Here is a 27322-nt window from a genome sequence, read left to right as displayed (position 1 = left end):
ATTTAGTTTTTTCATGAAGTAAAATTTTTAACAGTGATGATTAACCCAGGAAATCATGGTTTTCTGTTAGTCTTTAATGTTTGCGGATCAAAAAATATCCCATCACTACACAAACAACTTATTTATTATCCAACCTATATAAATAATGAAATTACTCACACTGTGAGGCCTAAAGTATACTCCATTCTCTGTTCTGATTGGCATTAGCGAAGGTCTAAGTCCTGGAGCCAACCTTTCATGTCTTGAGAATGATGAGTAAGTTTGTCTGAACAACCAGAACGATTTTTCATCATAGCTGAAGCCATTTTATGATGTAGAAATTCCTTTTTCCTATTTTAAGTAATGAAAGTCCATTCTTAAGAATGTGTTGTCCAACAACTAAAACACTCTCAGGGTTTGTTACTTGTCTGTGATTTATACTGACTCCGCCTTCTGTTATCATCCGATACCTAAAAATAGAAATGTTTTAGTAACTAGGTAAATCCAATCACTGCTGACCTCTCCCAATAATAAAGATACATCATTATTTTATTTAAATTTCAGAGACTCCAATTGAAACCGTTTAGCACTGAATTATCTTCATCTTCATTCTACTAGATTCCGCCTCCCTTTAATGCTCTTCTAACAGAGTAGATTTAAGGCATACATAGGTTTCTTGTTTAGTGGAGAAAAAGAGCTGGGATTTCTCAGCTGGTGATAGAACCATTCAGTTGTTAGTGATTGAAAAATGAAGTGAATGGGAATAATGGAGGATCACTTTCTGGAGAGCTCCCCCAACCTTAAAAAAAAAATCACAGAAAGCAAACTTCCAAAAATAAAAAAAGGGGAACAATGTTGCTTTTAATGAGCTACCCATGAGATATAAGTCACAACTATAGTGTTAGCTACAGAAATCTTTAGAAGACTTGCTTACGAAACTGGAAAATTCTTGCACGTTACATTCTGAGACTATGCAAATAACAGCTTTTTTAAAAATAGAAGCAAAATTTTCTTAAAAATGAAATTGGCTGATTTGAGAAATGGACAATCAGTAGCTGATCTAATAAATTCTAGATTACTAACAAAATTTTTTGATGGCCTCTGTAAAGAGGTTTTATTCAAGTTATTTGTCATCCAGTTCATTCAGTGAACATCTATAGAGCCCTTACTATGTGCTAAATGTAAATAGTATCACAAACTTGTGGAGAGATGCAGACATAAATGAACAGTCCACGCACTGTGATTAAATGCTATAAAGAGCTACAAGAGGTTGCTGTAGGAGTGTGGAGTGTATAGGGTGGCGAGTTGGAAATTTTCCTGAAAGAGACCCCTGAACTGGGAGATTGAGTAGCAGTGACTTTCACAAACAGGGCAAGGAAACATGGGAGTAGCTAGAAAGAGGTGAGAACTGAGAAGAAAAGGGGGCTAGAGCATGACAGGCCTTGAAAGTCCTCATGAAAGGCAAAGTTGGTTTCCCTTATCTGAATATGTTACCAAATGAAATTAAAAAAACAACTACTGTATATGGTTTTCTAAAACTCAACAGTAGAAGATTTCAATAGAAGGACAGATTTCTTTCTCTGAGGAAGTGTTATTTTACGCTGTTTGCTGTAATTTCCAGATCATGTTCTACACTTTGTTTAAATGCACAAACCAACCCTATTTAGCATATGCTGTACAATCTAAAAAATGTCAGTATTACTTAGAACTCTGGCTAAATCAGATATGGTGTCATCTTAAGTAGTGGTAAAACGTCCAGTATCAGTAAATAAACCATTAAAAAAGTTCAGAAGAAAATGAAAAATGCCACCATAGTGAGGAAAATTCTTAGAACCAGTGACTCACTGTGGGGAGGCAGATGACACCCTCAGTTCAGTGTCTATGAAATAAACTAGCATATATATTAGGGAATCAATAAGGTGGCGTGGCAGGTGATCCAAAGAGACATAATGGGTATTTTCTCTATATAGAGTAATCTCGGGCTCTTCAGGATAGAGGCAAATAATCCAAAACAATGGAAAGAAAACAGCTGCTATACTATAACAAACGTCATTCATGGTCATGAGTGTGGACCAGTAACTTGACTGACTTATGCTTGAACTCTTGCAGATGACGTGCCCAGGGTCTTCTGGCTAACTAATAACTTTTCCTTCTGCATCACGCCGTCTCATTTATAAATGGATAATTATCAAGTATATGCCAAATTACTTTTTTGTGGAACACCTTATTCCCTATTGATACCACATAACTGAGGAATTAAAATATTCCACCCACTTCCTGGATAAGAAAAAATGCAATTATTGAGAGGAATAATATGTAATTTGTAATAACAGTCTTATGAAGTTACATCATATGCTTATTTCATTTTCAGAAATTCAACTAATATTTTAAATAGGTTGGGCAACTCCTCCACTCCCCCAAATAAAGAAGATGTAGACTGAATATGACAGGGGTCATGTGAATCTGCTCACTTAGGGCCTCCATTCTTGTGACCTCAAATTATGGGCATCCCGGGGCTGACTGATCCCAGTGGATTTATTGAACATAGTCATCCCTTAATGCAAGCCTTTTCCAGTGCTGGAGGAAACACTGACTGGGTTAGACTCAGTGAGAGTCTGTACAGTAGTACTAGACTTTATAGAAAATTTAAGGTATTTTCAACAATAAGTACTCTCAGTTTTCACTTGATACTCAGACTAACCTAACTTCTGTAAGGAATGAGATGCCATTAAAGAATTATCGGGGGGCCGGCTCCGTGGCCGAGTGGTTAAGTTTGCACGCTCTGCTGCGGCGGCCCAGGGTTCGGATCCTGGGCGCGGACATGGCACCGCTTGTCAGGCCACGTTGAGGCGGCGTCCCACATCCCACAACTAGAAGGACCTGCAACTAAAAATATACAACTATGTACGGGGGAGTATGGGAAGATAAAGCAGAAAAAAAAAAAAAAAAAAGATTGGCAACAGTTGTTACCTCAGGTGCCAATCTTTTAAGAAAAATTATCAAGAAAACACCCTCTCTGGAAACACGTGCTGTGAACTGTAACATTTAATGTTGAGTTGACTGGGAACCTAAAAGTTAAATCATCTTACCCTCGAGGACCATCTGGAATGGCATTCGCTTTGCGGCACGTGTCTAGGACGCTGGTTCCAGGGTCGAGAACTAATTCAGAAAATGAAGCTTCCTTAAACAACTCTTTTAACTCTTGATCAGACATGACCTCCAGGGCATCGATGCTGCTATGATAAAGGGCTTGTGTACACCTGAAAAACACATTTTGAGAGCTGCATCATTTGAGTGCGTATCCAGACACACGTTCTAATACCCGGTAACCAATTATGCAGTACCCTTTACGTTCCAGACTGAACGTTTCTGAAACAGCAACATTTATCTTGTATAATTTATAAACTTAATTCAGAATAATCTTTCTTTCCAATAAATAGAGGCTATTTAAAAGCAATTAAGTCAAACACTAACAATCCTTGTTAGTGGTAAAAGACAACTCAAAACAGCATGGCTCCAGATTTTCTTAAGTCTATTAACTAAATAATTATCAAATGTTAATTATTCTAAAAGGCCACCTTTTAGCAGAATCCAGCCCTTCTTGTCCATGAACGAGCTTTGTGACTTCCGCAGCCAGTCGTTTCTGAGGGCCCCGTTTCTCGGGCTCTTTGACGTGCTGCTGCATTATGTGGTCAATCTCTGGAAGGGGCAGAAAAGTGAAGAGCTTCAGGTACCTTTGGGACAAAAAGTAAAGTGTTAGATTTATTTAACATTCCTAATTTTTATCTCCAGCTCCCGTACTCTTTAAAGAACATCCTGCTTACTTTATTTTTAATTATGAAACATAAAGAAATGTACTGTAAATAATATAAGACACCCATCCACATACCACCCAGATTGAATATGTTACTATTTTGCCATCTTTGTTTCAGATCTTTCCCTTTTTTTTTTTTTCCTTTTTCTCCCCAAACCCCCCAGTACATAGTTGTATATTCTTCGTTGTGGGTCCTTCTAGTTGTGGCATGTGGGATGCTGCCTCAGCGTGGTCTGATGAGCAGTGCCATGTCCGCACCCAGGATTGGAACCAACGAAACACAGGTCCGCCTGCAGCAGAGTGCGTGAACTTAACCACTCGGCCACGGGGCCAGCCCCTCAGATCTTTCCTTTTTAAAAGCCATAAAATGTACAGACAGAGATCAAGGCCCCAGCCCCATCATATTCCCCTCCTTGCCCCCAGAGATAACCACTACTCTAAATTTGTGTGCATCCTTCCCAAGCATGTTTTTATACTTTTGTTTTCTGTGTAAATAAAAAGATCTGTAAATAAAAAATATTGTGTAATCTAAAAATCGACATAATATTTTATATGTATCCTTTTTAAAAAATCTTTTCTTTGGTGAAAAACACAGAAAAGTACACAAATCACAGACATAAAGCTTAATGAATCATAAAGCAAACATCTATGTGACCATCACCTGTCTAGAAATACAACATTGCACCTACTCAAGGAAGCCCAAACACATCACATCCCCTCGCCTCCTCCAAATTCACCACTCTTCTGCCTTTCAAGGTAATCTCTTCCTGGTTTTTCCTTATACTTCTACCATATCAGTATTCCTCCCTAAACAGCATCACTTAGTTTTGCTGGCTTTTAGACATTTTATAAACAGAATCATACAGAATATTTTGTCTTTGGTATTTCGGCACATCATTCTGTTTAGAAGATTCATCCATGTTGCTGCGTGTACAGCTGTAGTCTACGGCATTCCATGCTATGAATATTCCATAATTTATTGTACTGTGGATATTTGTGTTGTTTCTACTCTTGGACAATAGCCAATAATGCTGCCCTGAATATTCCCATACTTCTCTTGGTGCACATGTGCACCCATTTCTGTTGGGGATGTACCCAGGAGAGAAACTGGTGGATCATAGGTTATGTGCAAATTCGGCTTTAGTAAGCAAAGCCAAAGACTTTCCAAAGTGGTTCTATGAGTGTAGTGCAAGTGCCTGACATTCAGCTCTTGATTGCCAAGGCATCCTTTCAGACATCCATCTTGATAAATACACTGCAGCTGTAGGACATAGCTACTAGCAAATCAAACAGATGAGGAACCAAGCTGCCGCTGCACGTCAAATTTCCCTTTTAGAACCTCCTGAGTAACTGGATAACTGACCGCTTGAGTGACCTGACTTCTCTTATCCCATCCCTAATTCCCGCTCCTATGGTTTGCATTTGCCAATAAAGAGTAAACCCACGAAACCGTAGGCACCTCACGCTTGGCCCCAGTAAAAGCAGAGCCCCAGGTTCACGTTCGCTCCCTCCCTCTTCCTCTATCTGTGACCTTGCTGTGTGGCCCTTGGAATGCCATGTACCTTCTGGAACATGTAATAAATCTTGCTTTTCAAAGTTCCCTGATGACTGTTGCTGAGGTGCGTGCTGCAGTCATAAGAACCACACAGGCCAGTCCAGCCACAACACTGGCTATGGTGGAGGAAATGTCCATGGGGACGCACCACAAGGACCCAGGTGAGTGCCCCCAGGCGTTTCTAGCTGGTGGTATCATTATCAACAGGCTGAGACTGATGGAGTTGACACAATTGGCAGTTAAGTGAGAATGCCCTTCAGCTTGCACTACCTTATTAACCCTAACTGGCTAACCCAGGCGGGTAACACCATTTGGGAAGGCAGCACTGCTTGCTGGAGGTCCAGTGTGCTGTTCCATGCTTTTGCATACGGCCTCCACTGTGTGTTGCCTGTGGTTTCTATCCCAAAATGTCACTGTGCCATCATTCAATGATCTCCCCCAGAGCAACGTGATCAAGGCCATGTGGTCTAAAGAGATGATTAGACCACAGTGACTATGAATATACATGAAGGTCCTCCACACCTCAACCGAGGAGAGCCAAGGACGGTGGATTGGACTGCAAGGCTATTATCACTTTCCAAGGTGAGGCTTCCAGCAAGGGCACAAGGAAAGGATATTCTGGTAAGGAGCAGAGAGACCTCCCCCTGAGACCACTGAGAGGTGGGTCATAGTGGGACTAGTGTCCTAACCCGGACAAGTGAAATAGCCTTGCAACAGGGGCTTGCTGCCCCTATGTGGCTGCTACACTTGCTGTTGTCTCTCTTTGTCCCCCAACTTGATGGGATGTCACGGGTCCAATCCATGGCATAATGTTGCTCAACAATTAATGGACAAATATAAACGTCCTGAACATCTTGTGCCATCGCCTCCTAAGACCCCCAAGGAGGCATATCAGCTCCCTGATAAGTGAGAAACCGCCAGGGAAGCTTCCTGGGTGCTGCTTCGTGCCACTGCATACTGACACGCCAAGGCTCCAGAGGCCTGGGGACTTTCCTAAAGACCCCGCGCATACCGCACTAGTGAAGGCAGACCCCAATCCTGGGGAAGTCAACTGGGACACCTGGAAAGGGAGGCGGGTGCCTACAAAGAGGGCTCACAGGGACGTCATCCACAAACCTTTTCTAGTAACGCAACGTTAAGGTCAAGGTAACGAAGAAAATCAGGAAGCAAAAATTGAGATCAGAAATTACACCTTAACTGAAATTCTAACCTTACAGATTTTGTGCAGGAGGAAGGAGAGAAGGGAGCTGATTGGCTATTGCAAGTTTTTGGACCATGCTCTAAATTGCTACTGATGGCCGCTGAAATGCGCTAACTGGCTGGTATCTCTAAAGACCCTAAAATCTATAACCTTTCAGAGATCCATCCAGGCTGTGTCTGTTTCCTCTGAGATACCACAGATCCCAAGTCCCCTTGGCCTTCCCTTGAATGGGGCAGAACAAAGCCCATGAGGTGCCCCTGCCACCAAGGGAAAAAGTGACAGGGTTAGTTTCTTCACAGCTGCCTCTGGTGAAGATGAGGAGGGAGAAAGGAAGGCAGAGGCCTCTAGAGCCACTGACAGCCATACCAGGCCCTCTCTCTCCTCCCTGGATAATCACTGCCTGGTGCTGTGCCCATGCTCCCATCACAGTGATCACTGCTAAGGCTCACAGTGAATGGAAAACGTCAGATGAGGCCCGTCTCCTGCTGTGCAAAGTTGGCACTGTCCATTGGGTTTGTCATTTCTATGACCATAGTGATCCAATGACTTCCTCAACTTCTAACCATGAAAAGGCCGCACTGATGCTGAGTCCAGAGAATCCTTTTCACAAGGCACTTTCTCTAATTATAAGGCAGAGCTATTACACTTTATTGGGACTGTGGAAACCATTCAAAAGGCACTGGAGGGCACTGACATGGTTGGTAGACACGGAGCACATTCCTACCCAGACACCCAGATACTTCAGACTTAGGCCTTTCCACCCCTGCTGCCCCAAGGGGCCTCCCTTGAGCAAATTTCCCTCAATGAAAATGGCTCCCGAACCCCTCCCCAATAAATCCCCAACCTAATTTTGCCCCTTATGGGAATACACAGGTTAACCTCTACTGGGAGTTACGTCATCTCAGTGTTCCTGACCACTTCATCTCTGCACAGCCAGTCTCTAAACTCCAGGCCCTAAAACTAGCATTCTCCCAGCTATAGCCCCGTTTTTCTGTCCATTCTCTTGCCACACAGCTGCCCTTTACTCACTCTGGTCCCAACCCAGTCTCCACTACTCCCTCTGCCCCTTCCCTAACCCCCAGGACTCTCAGCCACCTAAGCCTCTACCCTAGGAAATCGATGGCTCCCCGGGACTTGTTCCACCTCCCAGGGACAAAAGCCCCTATATCACTCTGGTAGTCCACCGGGACAATAAAAATGCAGGGTCTTTTTTGGCCCTATTAGACACCAGGGCCCAAGTCACTGTTATTCCAGGAAATCCCTCTAAATTCTTGAAAGGGGAGTCCTTCTACCTACAGGGCATTGCTAGTAAAACAATCAGAGGTGTACAAATCCATTCGGATCTAACTATGGGGACCATTTACCTCAAACGGCTTCCTCTGCTGGTGGCCCCCTTGGCTCTTTCTTTCCCTATTAGAGGTACGGATGCACTGTCCCAACGCCATGCCATGTGGAGAGGATATGCCTCAGATGACGTCAGCCCAGCCCAAGAGTTCCCCAGTTGGAGATGACTACACTCCCTACACCAGAGATGACAGCCCAGGGACATATCACCATGTCAGAGACCTCACAGCTTGCCAAGATGGCCCCACTCTCTAGCTCACCTCCAACTCAGCAAAATGCTGCAGTGGGGACTAGGACTTTCCAGGAACAATGGATTAAATATACTGCCCTGATGGAATCAGGGGATTCAGTGGAATATTATTTTCCTGAATTTGCCTGGTGTTTGCCGGCTGACCCTACCCTATACCAAGATGTCTGTCCAACTGTGAGTACGTCCTCTGCCAACTGCAGGGCAGCCCTGTGGCATATTCCTCCATTGTGGCAGGCAGAAAGGGCATTCGGAACTAGACAGCTCTCCTACCTAGAAATACCACCCATTTAGACTGCTTGCCCTTACCCGTTCCCCCTGATCTTCCATTTTTGTGTGCTTTCAGGGAGGATTCCCAACCATGACTTCTGCTGGCCACTGCTAGCCCCCACCACAGCCACTCCCGTCACTAGCATGACCTGTTACACCACACTTCCCCCATTCTTTCCACAACACTGGCAAGGCGTTTCAAAACACTACCAACATTTATATCCAACGGGCTGAGAGGGCTACCCACACACTGGGAATCAGAAATTGCTGGGTCTGTCATTTGGCTCAAATTGCTTGTACGCCATCTTAAATGCTTACCCTGCGAATATACTCAATTTCAGCCAACTCCATTTAACAATGATGTCTTTGCTCTGGGTATCCCTTCAATCAGATGCCCCACCAATTTTCTGTCCCAATTGCTCCACAGGGGTTATTTGGGCCCTCCCTGGGACCACCTGCTGCATGTACATCAAAACTCAGACAAGTTCAAACCTACTTACATCAGATGGCCCAAGATGTTAAAATATTCCATAATATTACCCACATGTTGGAACAGATTCCCAAGGCCCCTGAGATCAATGACCTATTTTCATGGCTAGACCCTTCAAGTTGGGGACAATGACTACAGACCAGATTGCAGACTGTTGCTTGTATAATTACAATAGGATTTGTTACCATGACCCTAATCAGATGTTTACTCTCTGTTAGACACGCCCTACCCCTGGCTTTTAAAATACTGGCTCCCGAGATTGTTAACGTCCTCACCGCTAAATCTGAGGATTTACTGGCCTCGATGTCACAGGTTGGACTGCAGTTTAAGTGCCTGCCATTAAGCTTTTGATTGCCAAGGCATCCATTGCAGAGACATCCATCTTGAATAAACACACTGCCAGCTGTATGACACAGCTACTAGCAAACCAACTAGACAAGGAACCAGGCTGCCCCACTCACGAAGTTCCCCTTTCAGAAGTCCTGGGTAACCTAAATAACGGACACCTTGAGTGACCCCACTTCTCCCTTCTCATCCCTTCCGCTTTTATGCTTTAAATTTGCCAATAAACGGTGAACTCACAAACTGTAGGCATCCTACCCTTAACCCTAATAAAGGCAGAGCCCCAGGTCCATGTTCCCTCTCTAACTGTGACCTCGCTGTGTGCCTCTCCAGGACCCGAGTAATAAATCTTGTTTTTCAAAGTTCCCTGATGGTTGTTGCTGAGGCGCGTGCTACAATCATAGTAAGAGTCACAAAGGCTGGTCCAGCCACACCATTGGCTGTGGTTTGGAGAAATGTCTGTGGGGGGTCGCCACAAGTAGTATGGGCCCAAGCAAATGCCTCAGACATTTTTAGCTAATAGCTAGAAATAGCTAATAGCACCACCACAATAAGTTTACTCCCCCACCACCTTGGAACATTCTCACCAACACCTGGTATTGCCAATTGGCTAACACTATGTTTAGCCATAATGGCATTTTACTGCACCCTTATCTTGCATTTTTCTCATTATTAAGCCCGACTAACCTTTTCGGATATTTTTGGCCTTTCAGAAAGAATCTTTGTGAAGCGCCTGTTCAAGTCTCTTATTTTTCTACTAGGTTGTCTTTTTCTCACTGGCTTATAGAAATTCTTTATATTAATTTGAATACGAGCTCTTTATCAATTACTTACAGTAGTGAAAATGTATTCTCCTACTCTTAATAGTGACTTTTGATGAACAGTTGATTTTAATTTTAATTTAGTCGAATTTATCAATCTTTTCTTTGCGTTTAAGAATCTTTCCCTATCCTAGTCATGAAGATATTTTCCTATTTATCTTCTAAAAGCTATATTGTTTGGTCTTTTGTTATAGATTTAAGTCAATAATCTACCTGGAATTGATTTTTGAGTTCAGTGTGAGGTTAAGTTTCATTATTTTCCCAATGATAAGACTAACATCCAGCTGATATTTATTGACAAGACTGTCTGACCCCACTGCTCTGCAGTGCCACAGAGATTAGGTGGCTACATACACTGCAGTCTGTCTAGATTCTCTATTCTGTTCCATTGGTCTCTCTTTACTTAACCTTACATTTAAGCTTGTACTTTAAAATCTAAAGGTTACTATTAGAATTAATAAGAGAGTTTAGCAGAGTTGCTGGATACGTGGTTAACATATAGAAATTAATCGTATTGCCATATACCAGAGCCAAACAGAAAATGAAATTTTCAGTAAGATACCAGTTCTTGATCCATCAGAACCTAGGCCCGCATCATCAAATACGCCAGGAATGCATCTAAAGGAACAAAATTACTTTAGTTCTGCAATAAGGCATAGCTTCCACGCTGTACTTACAAAATGTCTTGGCCAATTTCAACCTTTTCCATTTACGTGTAAATCTTAGAATGAGCTTGTCAGGTTCCACAAAAAAGCCTGTTTAGATATGGTTGGAATTGTACTGAATACATGGATCAAATCTAGTAGAATTGATACCTATCAGTTCTATCAAACTATGACATAACTCTCCATTTATGTAGGTCTTTATTTTTGCTCCATCGTGTTTTGTTTTGTTTCTTTGAAGAAGATTAGCCCTGAGCTAACATCTGCTGCCAAGCCTCTTTTTGCTGAGGAAGACTGGCCCTGAGCTAACATCCGTGCCCATCTTCCTCTACTTTATATGTGGGACACCTGCCACAGGATGACTTGACAAGCAGTGTGTAGGGTGCACCCAGGATCTGAACCGGCGAACCCTGGGCCGCCAAAGCAGAATGTGAACTTAACAGGCTGCTCCCTGCATAGTGTTTTTTAATGTTCTGCAAGAAAGTCTTAAACATTAAAAAATTATAAAGAACTATTTCTAGATTATTTTAATGACATGGTCATATCCAAAATGATATTTTTTGGAAAAATTCTCTTTTTCTTTGTTGGTGTATTTGGTTTCTCATTTCTTTGCTTCCAAGAGTTTTAGACAATGAGAAAAAACGAGAAAAATCGTTTTTTTTTTTTAAAGATTGGCATCTGAGCTAACACTTGTTGCCAACCTTTTTTTCCCCCCGCTTTTTCTCCACAAATCCCCCCAGGACCTAGTTGTATATTTTTAGTTGTGCGTCCTTCTACTTGTGGCATGTGGGATGCCGCCTCAGCGTGGCCTAATGAGTGGTGCCATGATGTCCGCACCCAGTATCCGAATCAGGGAAACCCTGGGCCACCGAAGCAGTGTGTGCAAACTTTACCACTCGGCCACGGGGCTGGCCCTGAGAAAACCATTTTTAAAAAGGATCTTCAAAAAGTGTTGTAAGTTACATTAAAGAAAAAGAACTTTAGTGACAAAGATATAATAAGGGCTAGTCAAGTTTAAGATGAAAGGAGTGAAAAAACTAGAATATACAAGAACTGATGATGTCCTAAGTACTTGCCAGGTGTGGGTCACAAACTTGGCTCTAAATTTTCTAGCAACCACAGTGGGCTTCTGCTTTAACCAACAGAAAGTATTTAATTTTAGAACAGTTAAAATTACCATGTTCTGTAATGTAATGGTTTATGCCTTAAACAGAACCTAAGAAAAAAATCCACACAAATCTATAAAGGATACATAGAAATTCAATGGCTACAATTATATCACGAGCTTACGAATTTAATTTTTCTCAGCATGCTATTAAGAACTCACCTTTCTACCGAATCATCTTGCTGCCTGACAAAGAACTGATATAATTCAAACGGAGATGTCTTATCTCTGTTTAGCCAAACAGCATTGCCAGCAGACTTTCCCAGTTTTGCTCCAGTTGTACTTGTAATTAGAGGGACAGTGATTCCAAATACATCTTCTCCAGTCAACCTACGCATAAAGAAGAACTTCATTATGTGCTTCAGGCACAAGTGGTGGTAGCTTCTGCTCACTTTTCAGACTTCAGTCTGGTCTCTTGCTCTAATAAAACTTGCTTGACCTCCTAAATCCAGATTCTTCTCGCTCTTACTGCTTTCACACCACTCACTCAATTTTGGCATCTGTCATTCTGAACTGCAATTGAACCAGTGACTCCGGGCAAGCCAAGGGGGGGTGCTGCATAACTCGGGCCTAGACATTTTTAAAGGCTGGGTGGGAAGAGGAGAAAAAAGTGAATACAGGGGGAGTCAGGCAGAGCACTAAAGGACATGTTTTTTAAAAGGATTTTTAAAATGAGGAGCACATGGGCTAGCCCTGTAGTTCAGCCCCCTCAGGAAAATGTCGTTAAAACCTACATTATTTGCCAAATAGTCGGAGTTAAAAAAAAAATTTTTTTTTTGAAATGCCAACCAAGGACTAACACTAGCTTCAAGGAAGGTGCAGGGCTAAAGCAGAGGTACCCAAAGAGGCTCAGTGCGTTCAGGCATAAACAAAGAAAAGCAATTTCTGAAAACCACAGAAAGAGCTACTTAGGGGAAGCAAAACAGATAGAGTCCGAATCCTGACTAGTGGTCTATCTCCTGCAGGGCTCCAGAATACGTCCCATACCTAATACCATTAATTCAGCCCTTTAGTTCTCATTAGCCAGGGATGTTAACACTATTGCGGACGCTTAACGGGGACGAAACAAACGCGGGGTTGAACGCAGGGCGTCATTCCACAATCCTAGCAGTGCATCACAGGCTATTCGCGAGTAAATGGTTTGGTCCCAGGATTTCTCCTTGGTCTAACGGCGCTTACTTGTGGATGAACTCGTATCCGGACATGATATTGCCCAGCTGATCAGATCCCCCCAGCTGGACCCGGCATCCATACCGCTGGAACAGGTAGTAGAAATCATAGGCCTGGAGCACCTGGTATAAAAACTCGGCCAAACTCATGCCTTCGGGGCTCTTGAGCCGAGTCTGGACGCTCTGCCGGCTCAGCAGCGTGCCCATGCGGAAGTGACCGCCCACTGCCGCTAGGAAGTCCACCAGGTGCTGCTGCTGGTACCAGATCGAGTTGTCCAGCACCGTGAAGCTGCCCCAGGTCCGCCCATTCGTGAAGAGCTGCTGGTGATGTGCGGCCAGGGTCTCGAGCTCTCGGCGCAGGGCGCGCGCGTTGCTTTGCACGCGCTCTGCGTCCAGCGCCTCGCGCTCCTTAGTGCGGCCGCTGGGGTCGCCCAGGCGCGCCGTGGCGCCTCCCACCAGCGCGATCACATTGTGGCCGGCTCGCTGGAAGTGAAACAGGCCCAGGAGTGTCAGCAGGTGCCCCACATGAAGCGAGTCGGCCGTGGGGTCGAAGCCGCAGTAGATGGTCTGGGGAAGGTGGCCCGCCGTACGACGGTCGAAGAGCTCTGGGAGCTCTATCTTCGTACCCCTGTCGGGGAAAAACTCCTTGAACAGACCCCGAGCCTTCTGCGCCGCCAGCAACCCCTGTGCGCCCGAGTGGGCCGCACGCAGCCCCAGGAGCAAGACTCCTGACAGGCCTGGGGTGCCACACCACCTGACCCAGGAGGTGCACCGCAACATGGGCGCCGCCATCTTGGCGGCGGCATGAAGGGACTGCTGGGATCTTAGAGGCCCCGCCACGCCCCTCAGCGCCCGCCTCCTACAATTCCCACAGTATTTGCTTCCGTGTTTTTCTGCGCATGCCCGGGTGCTAGGCTAAGTCGAGCCGGTTGCTTGGTTACGGCGCTTGCGCTCCCGCAGTCTTTGGATTCTAAAGTGCGGATTCCGCTTATTGTGCAGTCACCTTAAGTTAATATTTAATTTCCCCATCTGTAGCGTGGATGTGTTTATAATAATAATTCCTACCTCATAGGGCTATTGAGAGGATTAAGAATTAAAGCACTTGGCACACAATGAGCGCTCTACAAATGTTGGCTTTTGTTTAAATTTCTAGGTGAAAAGATTGTGATGCGCAAGTTCTTTGAAGTCTTGGTTCTGTGCAAAAACTTGTTCACAGAGGGTACAAGGGGCTAGGAATTGGTGCTGAGACGCAATTTCTTAATATTGACTCCCCAAGCAGATGAGAGCACCTCAGTCCCCAGTATTCATCAGCTTCTCCAGGAGGTGGCAGTCTGGTCCAAGCTATATCGACAGAAAAATTCCATGCAATAAATGCAAAAAGCGCCATGTTTTATTTACTTTAAATTACGGGTAAGCAGGTGGGACACAGCTTTATCATAGGTGGATTCAGATTCGTAATCACACTGCCGCAGTATGCTAGGTGTTGTCAGTACTCCACTCCCCAGTGGTAAGGGTTCTCACTGGCAGCTGGCTGGCAGGGAATTCAGCGCCAAAACCTCATTTTAGAGTCTCATTTCTAGGACCACTTTCAGTACCAACTGTGTTAAGTCGAGTTCCCTGGGAAGAAGACTCGAGTTGGAGATCTGTGTGCAGGAGGATTATTGGAATGCTCTTGGGAACATCCGTAATGCAGTGATGGAAGCAGGGTTGGACAGAGGGAGAAGTTGAACTGTGAACAATTTGCAATAGAGGCCTCAGAAAATCCTGTTGGGAGCCCTGGAGCTCGAGTTTCCTTTCAGAGTCACCCTGAACTGAGGCAAGGGGGCAGGCCTTTGTACCCTGTTATTGACCAGTCAGTAAATGTGGGATACCCCTGAGGAGGAGGAAAACCTTGGGCAAGGCTTTGGCAGAGGGGGAGAGGCAGAAGGGGACTCAGCTGTGAGCCATCAGCAAACCAGTACTCTCAGCAGCTGGGGTCTGAGTGCCTTGGTCCTGAAGCAGGCATCGGGGCCATGCTCCAAACCATTCCCTACAGGACCTTTCCATTTCTTTTTTTTTTAATTTTAAGATTTTACTTTTTTCCTTTTTCTCCCCAAAGCCCCCCAGTACATAGTGTATATTCTTAGTTGTGGGTCCTTCTAGCTGTGGCATGTGGGGCACTGCCTCAGCGTGGCTTGATGAGTGGTACCATGTCTGCACCCAGGATTCAAACTGACTAAACACTGGGCCACCTGCAGCAGAGCGCGTGAACTTAACCACTCGCCACCGGGGTGGCCCCACCATTTCTTAACATTATTAAGTCATTTAACAAAATGAAATATTGCTGTTATTTTTTAGGGGGTGAGGAAGGTTGGCCCTAAGCTACCATCCATTGCCAATCCTCCCCTTTTAGCTTGAGGAAGATTGTTGCTGAGCTAACATTTGTGCCAGTCTTCCTTTATTTTTTGTGTGTGGGATGCTGCCACAACATGGCCTGATGAGCGGTGTGTAGGTCTGTGCCTGGGATCCTAACCTGTGAACCCCAGGCTGCTGAAGCAGAGCATGCAAACTTGACTACTACAACACTGGGCCAGCCCCTGAAATATTATTTTAAAAATTAGTTTCTTTGCATGTGTAATTATTGGTGAAGTGACTCTGTCATTGCCAAAGAGTAACTTCAATAGAATTTTTAGATCCTCATTCACTAGTCTATGTAACGTAATCCCAAATGCTGAAGAAAATAAGCAGGGCGTGTTTTAACTTTCATGTTGCTATTCAAAACATCTTAAAATTTGCAATCATAATCTGTTTATCTGCAGTCTGATTTCACACCACTTTGATCGGGGACATATTTCAGTATGTGTAGCAGGAAATTCTCCTGAACTCAGAGCAAATGGTACTTTCTATTTAATGTCTAGCACACAGGAAGATTTGGACATTTTTAAAGAGATATTTTCATTCTTGAGGTTGCTGGTTAATATGACAGGTGACTGTGGCTTTTACAGGTATGTTAGTAATTTTATACCAGAAAGTATGACTTCACATTGTGGTTTAATTTCTTAGTCACTTTGGGAAATCATATTTCTCCTTACAAAAATATGTACTTGTTTCAGCATTACTTGATGGCCTGTGTTAAATGGAGAAGAACTTTTGTGGATAATGAAAAAGCAGAAAATTTCTATCTGAGATTAGAATTTATTATAAGGTCTTTAAACATAGATTTGAGTTCTGCTTGGTCTCTTCCTAAGCTGAGTTGTATTTCATGAGCAGGTAGTGAAGTCTGGTACAGAAGGTAGTATGGGAGCAGATGCTGCCTGAGATGTGACAGTGGCTCAAGGACAGCAACAATTATTTTCCTTTTATAATTTGTCTTGGTATAATAGGAGAAATGAGGCTTTGTTCAAAAGACAGGAGCAAAAGAAGAAGGTAGGACTTTTTTTTTTTTTTTTGAGGAAGAATAGCCTTGAGCTAACATCTGCTGCCAATCCTCCTCTTTTTTTTTTTTTGCTGAGGAAGACTGGCCCTGAGCTAACATCCATGCCCATCTTCCTCTACTTTGTATGTGGGCTGCCTACCACAGTGTCCCTTTGAGGCCAGGGAGCCATGCACAGCTCCTCTTGCAAACAAGCCGACGGCCCAGGCTCTCTTTAATAAGGAGAATCCCATTTCTTTCCCTTCCGCTTCTCCATGTTTATTTCCTCAAATTTTATTCTATCTCTAGGTTTTTGACTTTTAGGGGAAAAAAAGCACAAAAAGTTCCAGATTTACTCTGCATTCCTCCCTGACCTCCCCCAGGCAGGAAGTTCTGACACACACAACTTACTACTAGCTTAAATGGATAGAATGGAAAGGGGAACATGAAAGATGGAAAAAAAAAAAAAGAAACCTACAAATATCTCCTCTTGCACTTCAGGCGTGGGTTCCTGGCCTACCAAAGGTTTCTCTGCTCCCTTTCAGGCAGGATAGTGCCTGAGTGCCACCTGCAGGCCTCAGAGAACACTGCGGTTTTGGCCAACAAGCATGGTTAGCTTGACCAGAATAGATTAGAGATGATTATTTCCTGGGCATTGTGTTAGATGATCAAATTTTGGTGAAACCCTGGAAAGGAACCAAATAATGATGGAGAAGCAATCTGTCACCATTATGGTAAGTTAAGGACTCAGAAGTTTGTTCATTAATTTAACAAGTATTTATTAAAAGTATTAGATGATTGAGTCACTGTTCTAGTGACTTAGACACATTCATGAAACGAAGAAAGACCCATGTCTCATGGAGATGAAATTGTTTTGTGAAGTTATATTTCTGTGAGTGGTCCTATTCTTCACCAATTTCCTCTTTCCAACCCACGGTCCTTTTCTACCCCTGTGCCTTGGAGCAAGGAGAGGGAATGACTTCAAGGCAATTGTTCGGGATCATGCGGGTTAGGATGGGGTTGTGGGAGAGAAACATTGTGGAGAATATGACAAGGGAAAGATACCCCTTGTGGAAGAGTCATGATAGAGGCATAGAGTTAAAAGATCCTGGCCACAGAATTCAAACAAGTCTTCCCCTTTCGCTCTGCAATGGTGCTGTTCTTTACAACTGCTGCACTGAATTCTGTCCTCAAATAACTCCATCCCCAACACCCTCCCTTTCTGCTCTGAGTTTTGTGGTGACTGGTGCAGTCCACACCAACATTTTGTTTCACAGGCTCTTTTCCAGGATCATGCTTCAGGGGTGATGGGCAAGCCACGGGAGCTGCTTGTCTGTTTGCTAACGTGACAAGAAAATCAGGCTGTCTCCTAGAAACAGAGTCTTGGAGACACCAGTTGTGATTGTATTTTGAAAAGCTTGGTTCAAAAGGATAATGTCTTCAGACAAAGTAATTTCAGAATTTTCCTATTTCTCATGTTACCTTAGTAATTTTCTAGTCTCTCTGACATAGTGTACAAGCAAATCAATCAACTCATCATTGTCCTTCCATCAAGGCCAACTAAATTCACATCTCCATTGGAGAAAAGGTGAAACAATAGGCAATCAGTCTATGTTTTGTAGAGCGTTTCCATTTTGATTCAATCTATTTTTGTGTTTTTCTTTTCAGTGTCTTTAGGCTTTATGAGCTTCTGTTGTAAGCACTGTATGGTCAATTATCTAATGACAAGCATGTCTGGAAACATCTCTCTAACTACTCTTCTATAACATTGTAATGGGAATAAATACCTTGTATTTACTTGCCCCCAAACAGAAAAGTCAAACATTACTTCCTTCATCATCATAACAACAACAAAATGTGGTTCTGAGTTGTGCTACAAAGACCACTGGCCTAGGGGTCATAGAGCTAGGTGGCTGTCTCTGCTCCACCTCCATGAGCCGTACTCCTTAGATAAGTCACTTAACACTCTAGGTCCTGGTGTCCTCATTTTACAGATGAAAGGGCTAGATTAGGTTATCTCTAAAATCCCATCCAGCTCTAAAATTCTGAGATGCCTGTTTGCTATCACGTTAGGCAAAGGTCACATTTATTGTTTCTTAACTTTATCTTCATTATTTAAGCTGCCTCACGAGAGAGGAGGATAAAAGTGTGTTCATCTATCTCCTCCTCTATTGGTTTGATTAAGTAGTAGAAGCCAGTTTATGTCAATGTCTACACAGCTGTATGTAGAGCCAAACTGTTTTATGACAAGTTTTGAAAAATGAAGATTTAGAAGGTGATAACCAATGAAACATGGATCATATTTGCAGAAATGTTCAATCAAGACCCAAGCAGCTGTGCTCAGATCCAAGCAGTTTTGGTCCCCAGTGATCCCATTCACAGCTGCCCAGGGGTGGGAGACCAAACTGGAAGGGTCTCATTAGCAGAGAAAGCGAATGAGAATGACTCCTCTGTATGCTCATAGCTATTTTCCCTGAAGCCAGAGGAAATCTTAGTTACCTGTGCCCCTCTTCTGATTATCTGTCTCACAAAACTCTTCTCCAAGGGTGGAGTTTAAGGAAGGTTTAGGGGAGCAGGAATCAGGGATACCTTTGTTGGTGTCAGATTGTGACCCAACACATAGCACACATCACCAATGAGACATCTTCCCCGTGGACTGCTCATATTATTTGACACTCCATATTCGAGAATGCACCCTGTAACTAGGTGACCACGAGCTCTGGTGTAAATGCCTCTTGTCTCAGCCTAATTCTTTTTTTTTTTAAGATTTTTTTTTTTTCCTTTTTCTCCCCAAAACCCCCTGGTACCTAGATGTATATTCTCAGTTGTGGGTCCTTCTAGTTGTGGCATGTGGGATGCCACCTCAGCATGGCCTGATGAGTGGCGCCATGTCCATGCCCAGGATCCCAACCAGTGAAACCCTGGGCAGCTGCAGCGGAGTTCGCGAACTTAACCACTCAGCCACGGGGCTGGCCCCTGTCAACCTAATTCTTAATATGACCCCTTTTTCTCTCAAAAGTGACCTGTTTTTTTGTTTTTTGTTCTGTGTGTGAGGAAGATTGGTCCTGAGCTAACATCTATTGCCAATCTTCCTTTCTTGCTGGAGGAATATGGTCCCTGAGCCAACATCCATGCCAGTCTTCCTCTACTTTGTATATGGGATGCCGCCACAGCATGGCCTGATGAGTGGTGTGTAGATCTGTGCCCAGGATCTGAACCTGTGAACTCTGGGCCACCAAAGCAGAGCGTGCGAACTTAACCGCTATGCCACTGGGCTGGCCCCAAAAGTATCCTATTTTGACAATAAATTATGTGGTCATTCTATCTCAAGTTCCTACCCTGGAAAACCAGTTAATCAAAACATTTTTATGAGTTAAGAGTTTTAATATGTTTTGTGGAGGATTCTTAGATATGAATGGATTCTCCTTAGCAATGTGAGGTTTGTTTTCTTTCTCCTCAAAGCCCCAGTGCGTAGTTGTATATCCCAGTAGTAAGTCATTCTAGTTCGTCTATGTGAGGTGCCATCACAGCATGGCAACTGACGAATGAGTGGTGTGGTTCCACCACTGGAAAGTGAACCTGGGCTGCCAAAGTGGAGAACACAGAACTTTAATCACTAGGCCATCAGGCCTGGCCTGTAATATGAGTTTTTAATAGTCAAAATGGTAGGATGAATGGGCATACAGAGCTGGGACACTGAAATTAGTAAGAAAATACTGAAATGGCGACATGTATAAAGAATAGTGAAATGTTTATATATCTCGGTCTTGGTCTTATGAAATATGGGAAAAGAGAGGCACAAGGATGCATATCACTTTATTGTTTTAAATAGCAAACTGTTGGAAAAAACCTAACTATCCAAAGATAGAGGACTAATTAAATATGTTATGATTAACCCCTACTGGTATATTTTGTATCCATTAAAATTGTGCTTATAAAATATTAGTAAAATCAGAAACAAAAGTATACATATTTCATATTGAAGTGGGAAATAGTTCTCTAAAATAAAATAAAAGTGGGACCCTATATGAAGAGATTAAGAATTTCTGTTTGTAAAAAAATAGAATGATAAAAACAAAAATATTTATAATGTGTACAAGAAATAACTAACTTATCAAATATATCTCAAATATGTAAAGAGTGCTTAGAAATTAATGAGAAGAAGCCTAATACTCCAATAGGTAAATGAATAAGCAAATCACACACACACATTCACATGAAGCCCAATGGCCAATGAAACATTTTAGAAAATGCTCAAGCTCACCAGTAATTAAAGAACTGCAGTTTAGAGTCATATTTTCCTCATCTAAAATATTTTGGTAGGGCCGGCCCCATGGCCCAGTGGTTGGGTTCACACACTCTGCTTCAGCGGCCCAGGGTTTCACTGGTTCGAATCCTGGGCGTGGACGTGGCACCGCTCATTGGGCCATGCTGAGGTGGCGTCCCACATGCCACAACTGGAAGGACCCACAACTAGGAGGGCACAGCTATGTACTGGGGGGCTTAGGGGAGAAAGAGGGAAAAAAAATCTAAAAATAAAGTAAAATAAAATGTTTTGGTGTTTGAAGTTACTGACTGGCTTCTAAGGCAGCAGGAATTAATCTTTTAACACTGAAGACAGTATAAGATCTAAAGCATATATCTATACAAATCAATCAATGATACTACTCACACGAGGGGTTGGGCATCCTTGGAAGCACAGAATATAAGATATAATGCCCACCCAGCCACCGTCCAGAGAAGAGAGGGAGTTGCAGCCTTCTGACTCAGAATATGTCCATGCTTATAACTGGCAAGTTGATCCCTGATGTAGAGTTAGATACAAGGGGCAGGAGTAGTAATAATGATGGTACCAATAATAACAACAAACATTATTGAATGCTGTGTGCTAAGCTATAGCTTCTCTCACTCACAGATGAGGAGACATCGGTACTTGAATCAAGATCTTTCTGACAATGAAGAACATCTTCTTAGCCACTCTGTAGAAGATCTTTAAATAGTTTTTCATTCAAGAGCTATGTATTGGACCTATATTAGGTTATGAGGGTTTAACTAACAGGAAGACAGATGACATCATTTAGCAGGAGCTTACAGTCTGATGGTGGTGCTGACAAGCTCAGGCTTGCTGTGACGTGAACCCACTAGGCTGTCTTAGTCTGACGCCATTTCTGCTAGTTATGCTGGATTGACATTTCTTCCTAACTCCTTCTATGTGCCTTTCTTGCTGCAGGGGCTGGAAAGATAAAAGCTATATTTCCCTTAATCTCTTGCAGCTAGGGCTCTAAATGTAAGTTGGATTCCTCCAAACAGATATACTCATGAGAGGTATGGAGGCAGATGTGAGATGGAGGCCATCTTTTTTTTGGTGAGAACATTAGAGTTCTACTCTCTTAGTAAATTTCAATTATACAATCCAGTGTTCTCCGCTATAGTCACCACGTTACACATGAGATCCTCAGACCTTATTCATCTCATAACTGAGAGTTACCCTTTCACCAACCTCTTCCTATTTCCCCCACCCCCAGCCCATGGCAACTACTTTTCTACTCTATTTCTATGAGTTTGATTTTCCTTTTTAGATTCCACACATAGTGATAGCATGTGGTATTTGTCTTTCTCTGTCTGACTCATTTCACTTAGCATAATGCCCTCCAGTTTCATCCATATTGTTGCAAATGGCAGAATTTCTGTCTTTTTTTGTAAGGCTGAATAATATTCCATTGTATATATATGCTACATCTTCTTTATCCATTCATCTGTTGACAGACACTTAGGTTGTTTCCACACCTTGGCTGTTGTAAATAATGCTGCTATGAACATGGGAGTACACCTATCTCTTTGAGATAATGATTTTTTCCTTTGAATGTATACCCAAAGTGGGATTGCTAGATCACATGGGAGTTCTATTTTAAATTTCCTGAGGAACATCCATACTGTTTTCCATAGTGGCTGTACCAGTTTACATTCCTACCAACAGTGCACAAGCGTTCCTTTTTCTCCACATCCTTGCCAGCGGTTGTTATCTCTTGTCTTTTTGATAACCATCCAAACAGGTATGAAGTGTATCCCACTGTGGTTTTGATTTGCATTTTCTGATGATTAGTGACATTAAGCACCTTTTCATGTACCTGTTGGCTATTTGTATATCTTTGGAAAAATGTCTATTTAGGTACTTTGCCCATTTTTTAATTGGGCTTTTTGGATTTTTGCTGTTGTATGAGTTGTATGAGATTTTTGTATATTTTGGATATCAACCTCTTTTCAGAAATGTGGTTTGCAAATATTTTCTGCCATCCAGTAGCTTGCCTTTTCTTCTTGTTGATGGTTTCCTTTGCTGTGCAGAAGCTTTTTAGTTTGATGTAGTCCCACTTTTTAATTTTTGCTTTTGTTGCCTTTGCTTTTGTTGTTAAATCCAAAAAATCATCTCCAAGACCAACATCAATGAGCTTACCCGATTTTCTTGTAGGAGTTTTATGGTTTCAGGTCTTACATTCAAGTCTTTAATCCATTTGAATTGACTTTTGCGTATGGTGTAAGATAGGGGTCCAGTTTCATTCTTTTGCATGTGGATATCCAGTTTTCCCATCATCGTTTTTTAAAGAGAATATCCTTTCCCCATTGTATGTTCTTTGTTTCTTTTCTTTTTCTTTTTTTTTTCTGCTTTATCTCCCCAAACCCCCCCGTACACGGTTGTATATCTTAGTTGCATGTCCTTCTAGTTGTGGGATGTGGGACGCTGCCTCAACGTGGCCTGACGAGCGGTGCCATGTCCGCGCCCAGGATCCCAACCCTGGGCCGCCGCAGCGGAGCGCACGAACTTAACCACTCGGCCACGGAGCCAGCCCCATATTGTATGTTCTTTGGAAGCCGTCTTTCTGACATGGTTTCTTCTGGCAAGCAAGTTATGGAAATGTGTCAAGAGGTGAAAAAGGTGACTGTAGGGGCCAGACTCTGTTCTCAGGTGTAGCGTCCATTTTCTTGGGTGTTCTGGACAGTTATGGATGTAGTAGAAGCCACTATGGTTTGCTGATCCCAGCTTTCTGATCCCTCTTATTTCTGGAACACAATAGTTCCAGTGGCAGATGCTGGACTCCTGCTCCTTTGGCCCTTCCAACAATCATGATTCCTTATTAAATCCGTCATTCCTAAATACCTAGAGTTCTTTGTTTCCTGCGCTGAATCTTGACTGATACCCCCAGTCTCATCTGATGTATTTCACTCTCCTGGTTCTGATTCCATGCTCCCCAAGCAGCTGATTGAGACTTGAGAGGCGGTCTTGTGTAATGGCTTAAGAGTATGAACTCTGGAATCAGATATGGGATCAAATCCTCTGCAATGATCATGAGCAAGTCGACCTTTAGGAGCCTCAATTTCCTTGTCAAATATGAATAGTGATGCTAATGTACCTCACAGGATTGTCATGAAGATTAAATGCCACCTTGTATAACATGTGCCTTGTCCATAGTAAAAGTTGATAAATGACAGCTGTGTTATTCCTATTTTATTATTGTTGTTATTACTACTGTGCGTCTGACTTTCACACATTTTCTTTGGACCCTGAAAGCAGAGGGCGGGTCCTCATACCTAGCAAAGCCCTGTTCTTAGATATCATTGCTGCTATAGATCCAGAATGGTAAATTGTGTAGTCATTAAAAATAATCTTTTAGAACAATTTTCACAACATACATAATGGGTGACATTCACTTGTGTCACAAACATGTAAACTGAGGGTATAATCCATGCTTTCATCTCCCATTCCAGAAAGGATGTTAGAATTTCTGAGTAAGAATGAAATTATTATTGCAACGCATTTATGTATGTATGTGTTTGCTTATAACTTATTCTCTAATTTGCTAAATAAAAGCAAATGATTCACAAACTTTTATACATTACCGTTTTCCCACTGCTTCAACATGACGAGGACGTTCCTTGACCTTCCTGAATGCCGCCTGTCTCTTTATCTCATGCAGCTGTTCTCTGGTTGGACCCCTCTCACTCTTCTGCGGACTGGAAAATGCCTCCAGGCAGAAAGCTGAGGTGATTTAGGGCTTACCTCATTTTATTCTCTTCTCTCAGTGATCAAAGTCCTGGAAGGTCTGTTGTCTAAGGTCTAAAAACAGTTGTTTCATATATTTTTGTTTACTTTTCCGGTTGTTTACAGAGGGAAGACAAATCTGGTACCACATACTCCATCTTGGTGGAAGTAGAAGTTGATTGAATGAATCATAAAATGTGAGGGGAACTGTTAGAACAGACTCCCTGTTTTTCTGCTGAATTTCATTTGTGGCCCCACAGGGACCGAAGATGGTTCTTCCTTTGGGGCTAAAATTTCAAGATTATAGCTCTTGTCCCTTTGATCTTTTCCCTGCAGTCTCTGGGTCCCAAGTCACCACCAGGACACTACTAAGTTGCTGAGGGTAAAAAAACTCGACAACTACAGTGCATGGGGTTCTCAGGACATAAATATGTGTCGTTTACTAAATTACAATCAAAACCATAGAATTCTACTTGGCTTAGATCTGTTCCAGGCTTCCTAAAATGTCTTGTCTCTTATTCTAATACAATCTTCTGCCTTCATTGAGTAAACCTAGACACCAAAGCAGGAAGATTTTCCCCTCTGGTTTCTTTCATTCTAGCCTGGAGCAGTGGTTCAGTGGTTTTTTCCGTCACGCATCCCAAAGAAAGTTCGAACATTCAATATCTCAGTGTGTGTGAGAAATATGTCCTACTGAAAGAATATATTATGCACATAATAAAACATCCACAAATCGAACTGAAATTATAAAAATAAAATTCTAATTTGTCATCCTGTATCCTATTGTGTAAATTTGCACCCTCCATGGGGTACACACCCTCCACTTTAAGAAGAATGCTCTGCAGTTCAGAACAAAGTGCAAAGGAGTCACCCCCTGCAGTAGTAAATCTATTCTGGCTCCCCCCATAGGAATATTTTTAAACTAGTTTTTAATGGCTTTTAGTTTCTTAATGCCCACACATAATCTTTCTTCCTTCAGGCGTTAACGAACTTAACCTTGATTTTTCGTGCTCTTTTCTGACTTCTGTCATTTTCTTTGGCTTACTCTTCTTACATGCAGTCTTGTTTTCTCTCAGGTGATCTATTTCCCATAACATTTTAACATTTAAGAACATGTGTATTTACACTGACTTTACAAAATAATGTTCTGACAGGATGCGCATGCAAACAAGGAGAGGATGATTTCTCTTAGAGTCCACTTGAATTCTGCCCAAGATGGAAAAGACCTGGCAGCCATTCAAAGACTGGATATATTGCCAATTGGATGGAAAATTGGAAAGTAAATTGGGGTTTCCCACATGCAAAAATATATAAAAGAGACATGAATAGAAATAAAACTTGTACTACTTTTCACTGGAAAATAACTCTTTATCTAACACATAATAAGAGGCTGTGATCTCAGCCATTTGGCCATGGGATCAATGTCAAAAGCCAATGGGTCAAATTTGAGGCATTTAAAGATAGGTCTAGTTTTCTTCCAGAAGAGAACCATTGTTACCAGTTTCTTTTGCATCTTTTCAAATATACCTAACACTAACACACTATGTAGACTGTTCTGCATCTTTCTTATTTTCACTGAACATTATATCTTGGCAAAGTTACCAGTCAATGCAGGAAGAGCACCCTCATTCTTTTTGACAGTCTTATGAAAAGCTGTAACTTAATTTATTTGACCAATATTGATGATCAATAGCACCAGTCTTTAGTTACTATGCATACTGCTGCATGAATAATCTTACATATGCCATTTTACATAAGTACTAATACATCTGTAGTATGAATTCTTAGAAATTCAATTGCTGGTCAGAGGGTATGTGATTTGAACTTTTATAGGTATTGGCAACTACTGCCAGCAATAAATGAGAGTGAGGAATGTGTCCTTTACAATGCTGGGTATAGTGCTTTATCATTAGTAAGCACTCACATATTCATTTGTTTTTCCAATTAACTGTTGTAAAATCAAATAAAAAAATATATGTGATAGAATTGGGAAATACAGAATCTTCAAGACTATTTTCTATAATAAATTCAAAATCAGCTCATGTTTGACAATGAGTTTCTGGGTTTATTGCTTCCTTGTCCTGGTCTGGGCACAGAGATAACTCAAAGGTAAGCCTTCCGTCTAAACTCCACCCTAAGCCTATAAACTTGCATCATACTAACTGCAACGGCTCTGGATTAAAAAAACCTTTCACTTTAAGAAAGAAGGGTAATATTATGTTTTATAAACCAAAGAGCAAGAATAAATCATTTTCACAGGATCTTTTTGCTCAGATGAGGAACAAAGCTTGCTTTGTTTTTCCAGGTGTGATCTTTGGATGAAAAGATACTCCTGTTCACGCCTCAATTGAAGTCAATCTACTGAGCAGAGGATATTGTTCAGCATAATCTCCAGTTGAAAGCATTCAGGGTGTAAATGAAATCCTATTGGCAGGAAAGGTGGCATCAAGATGCCCAGAGCTCTGAATTGAGAACATGCAAAGGCTAAGGAGTGGACAGCCGATGAAACTGTTGGGCAAGATGGTTGGTGCTCTGGCATTTGGGTTTGCAGGTAAATATTTAATTTGCACTATTTGTACCATTACCCCAAATGGTGCAGACTATTATAAATGTCATCTCTTTCATGGTTACATCTTCTCTATTAGAACTGCAAAGGCTCTGCAGAGGACCAAGCCTTCTGCTCTAAAGGACACACACACAAACTTGCCTTGCTCTGAGAGCTAACCACACCCACTTGGCCACATTCACCCACACAGAAATGTAACTTAAAGTGAGAGCAGAGGACAGATAGCCTTGTCCTGGGATAACGAGTCGGTCCTACCCAATGTTACTGCTCT

At 42.4% G+C, this 27322-nt stretch overlaps 1 protein-coding gene across 1 annotated transcript; it reads right to left on the bottom strand.

Moving 5' to 3' along the window:
* Window positions 1-53: 53 nt before the first annotated feature.
* Window positions 54-13857, bottom strand: YARS2 (tyrosyl-tRNA synthetase 2). Its single transcript, XM_046663608.1, has 5 exons — window positions 13070-13857; window positions 12053-12220; window positions 3558-3713; window positions 3069-3239; window positions 54-449 (listed from the first exon to the last, which is right to left on the bottom strand). The coding sequence occupies exons 1-5, from the start codon at window positions 13849-13851 to the stop codon at window positions 290-292; spliced, it is 1437 nt and encodes a 478-aa protein (XP_046519564.1). The 5' UTR covers window positions 13852-13857; the 3' UTR covers window positions 54-289.
* Window positions 13858-27322: the final 13465 nt, after the last annotated feature.

This window comes from Equus quagga, chromosome 1 (assembly GCF_021613505.1).
Source record: "Equus quagga isolate Etosha38 chromosome 1, UCLA_HA_Equagga_1.0, whole genome shotgun sequence".
In the NCBI taxonomy this organism is placed as follows: domain Eukaryota; kingdom Metazoa; phylum Chordata; class Mammalia; order Perissodactyla; family Equidae; genus Equus; species Equus quagga.
Note: the sequence above shows the minus strand (reverse complement) of the source record. Positions and strands in the feature narration are given on the sequence as shown.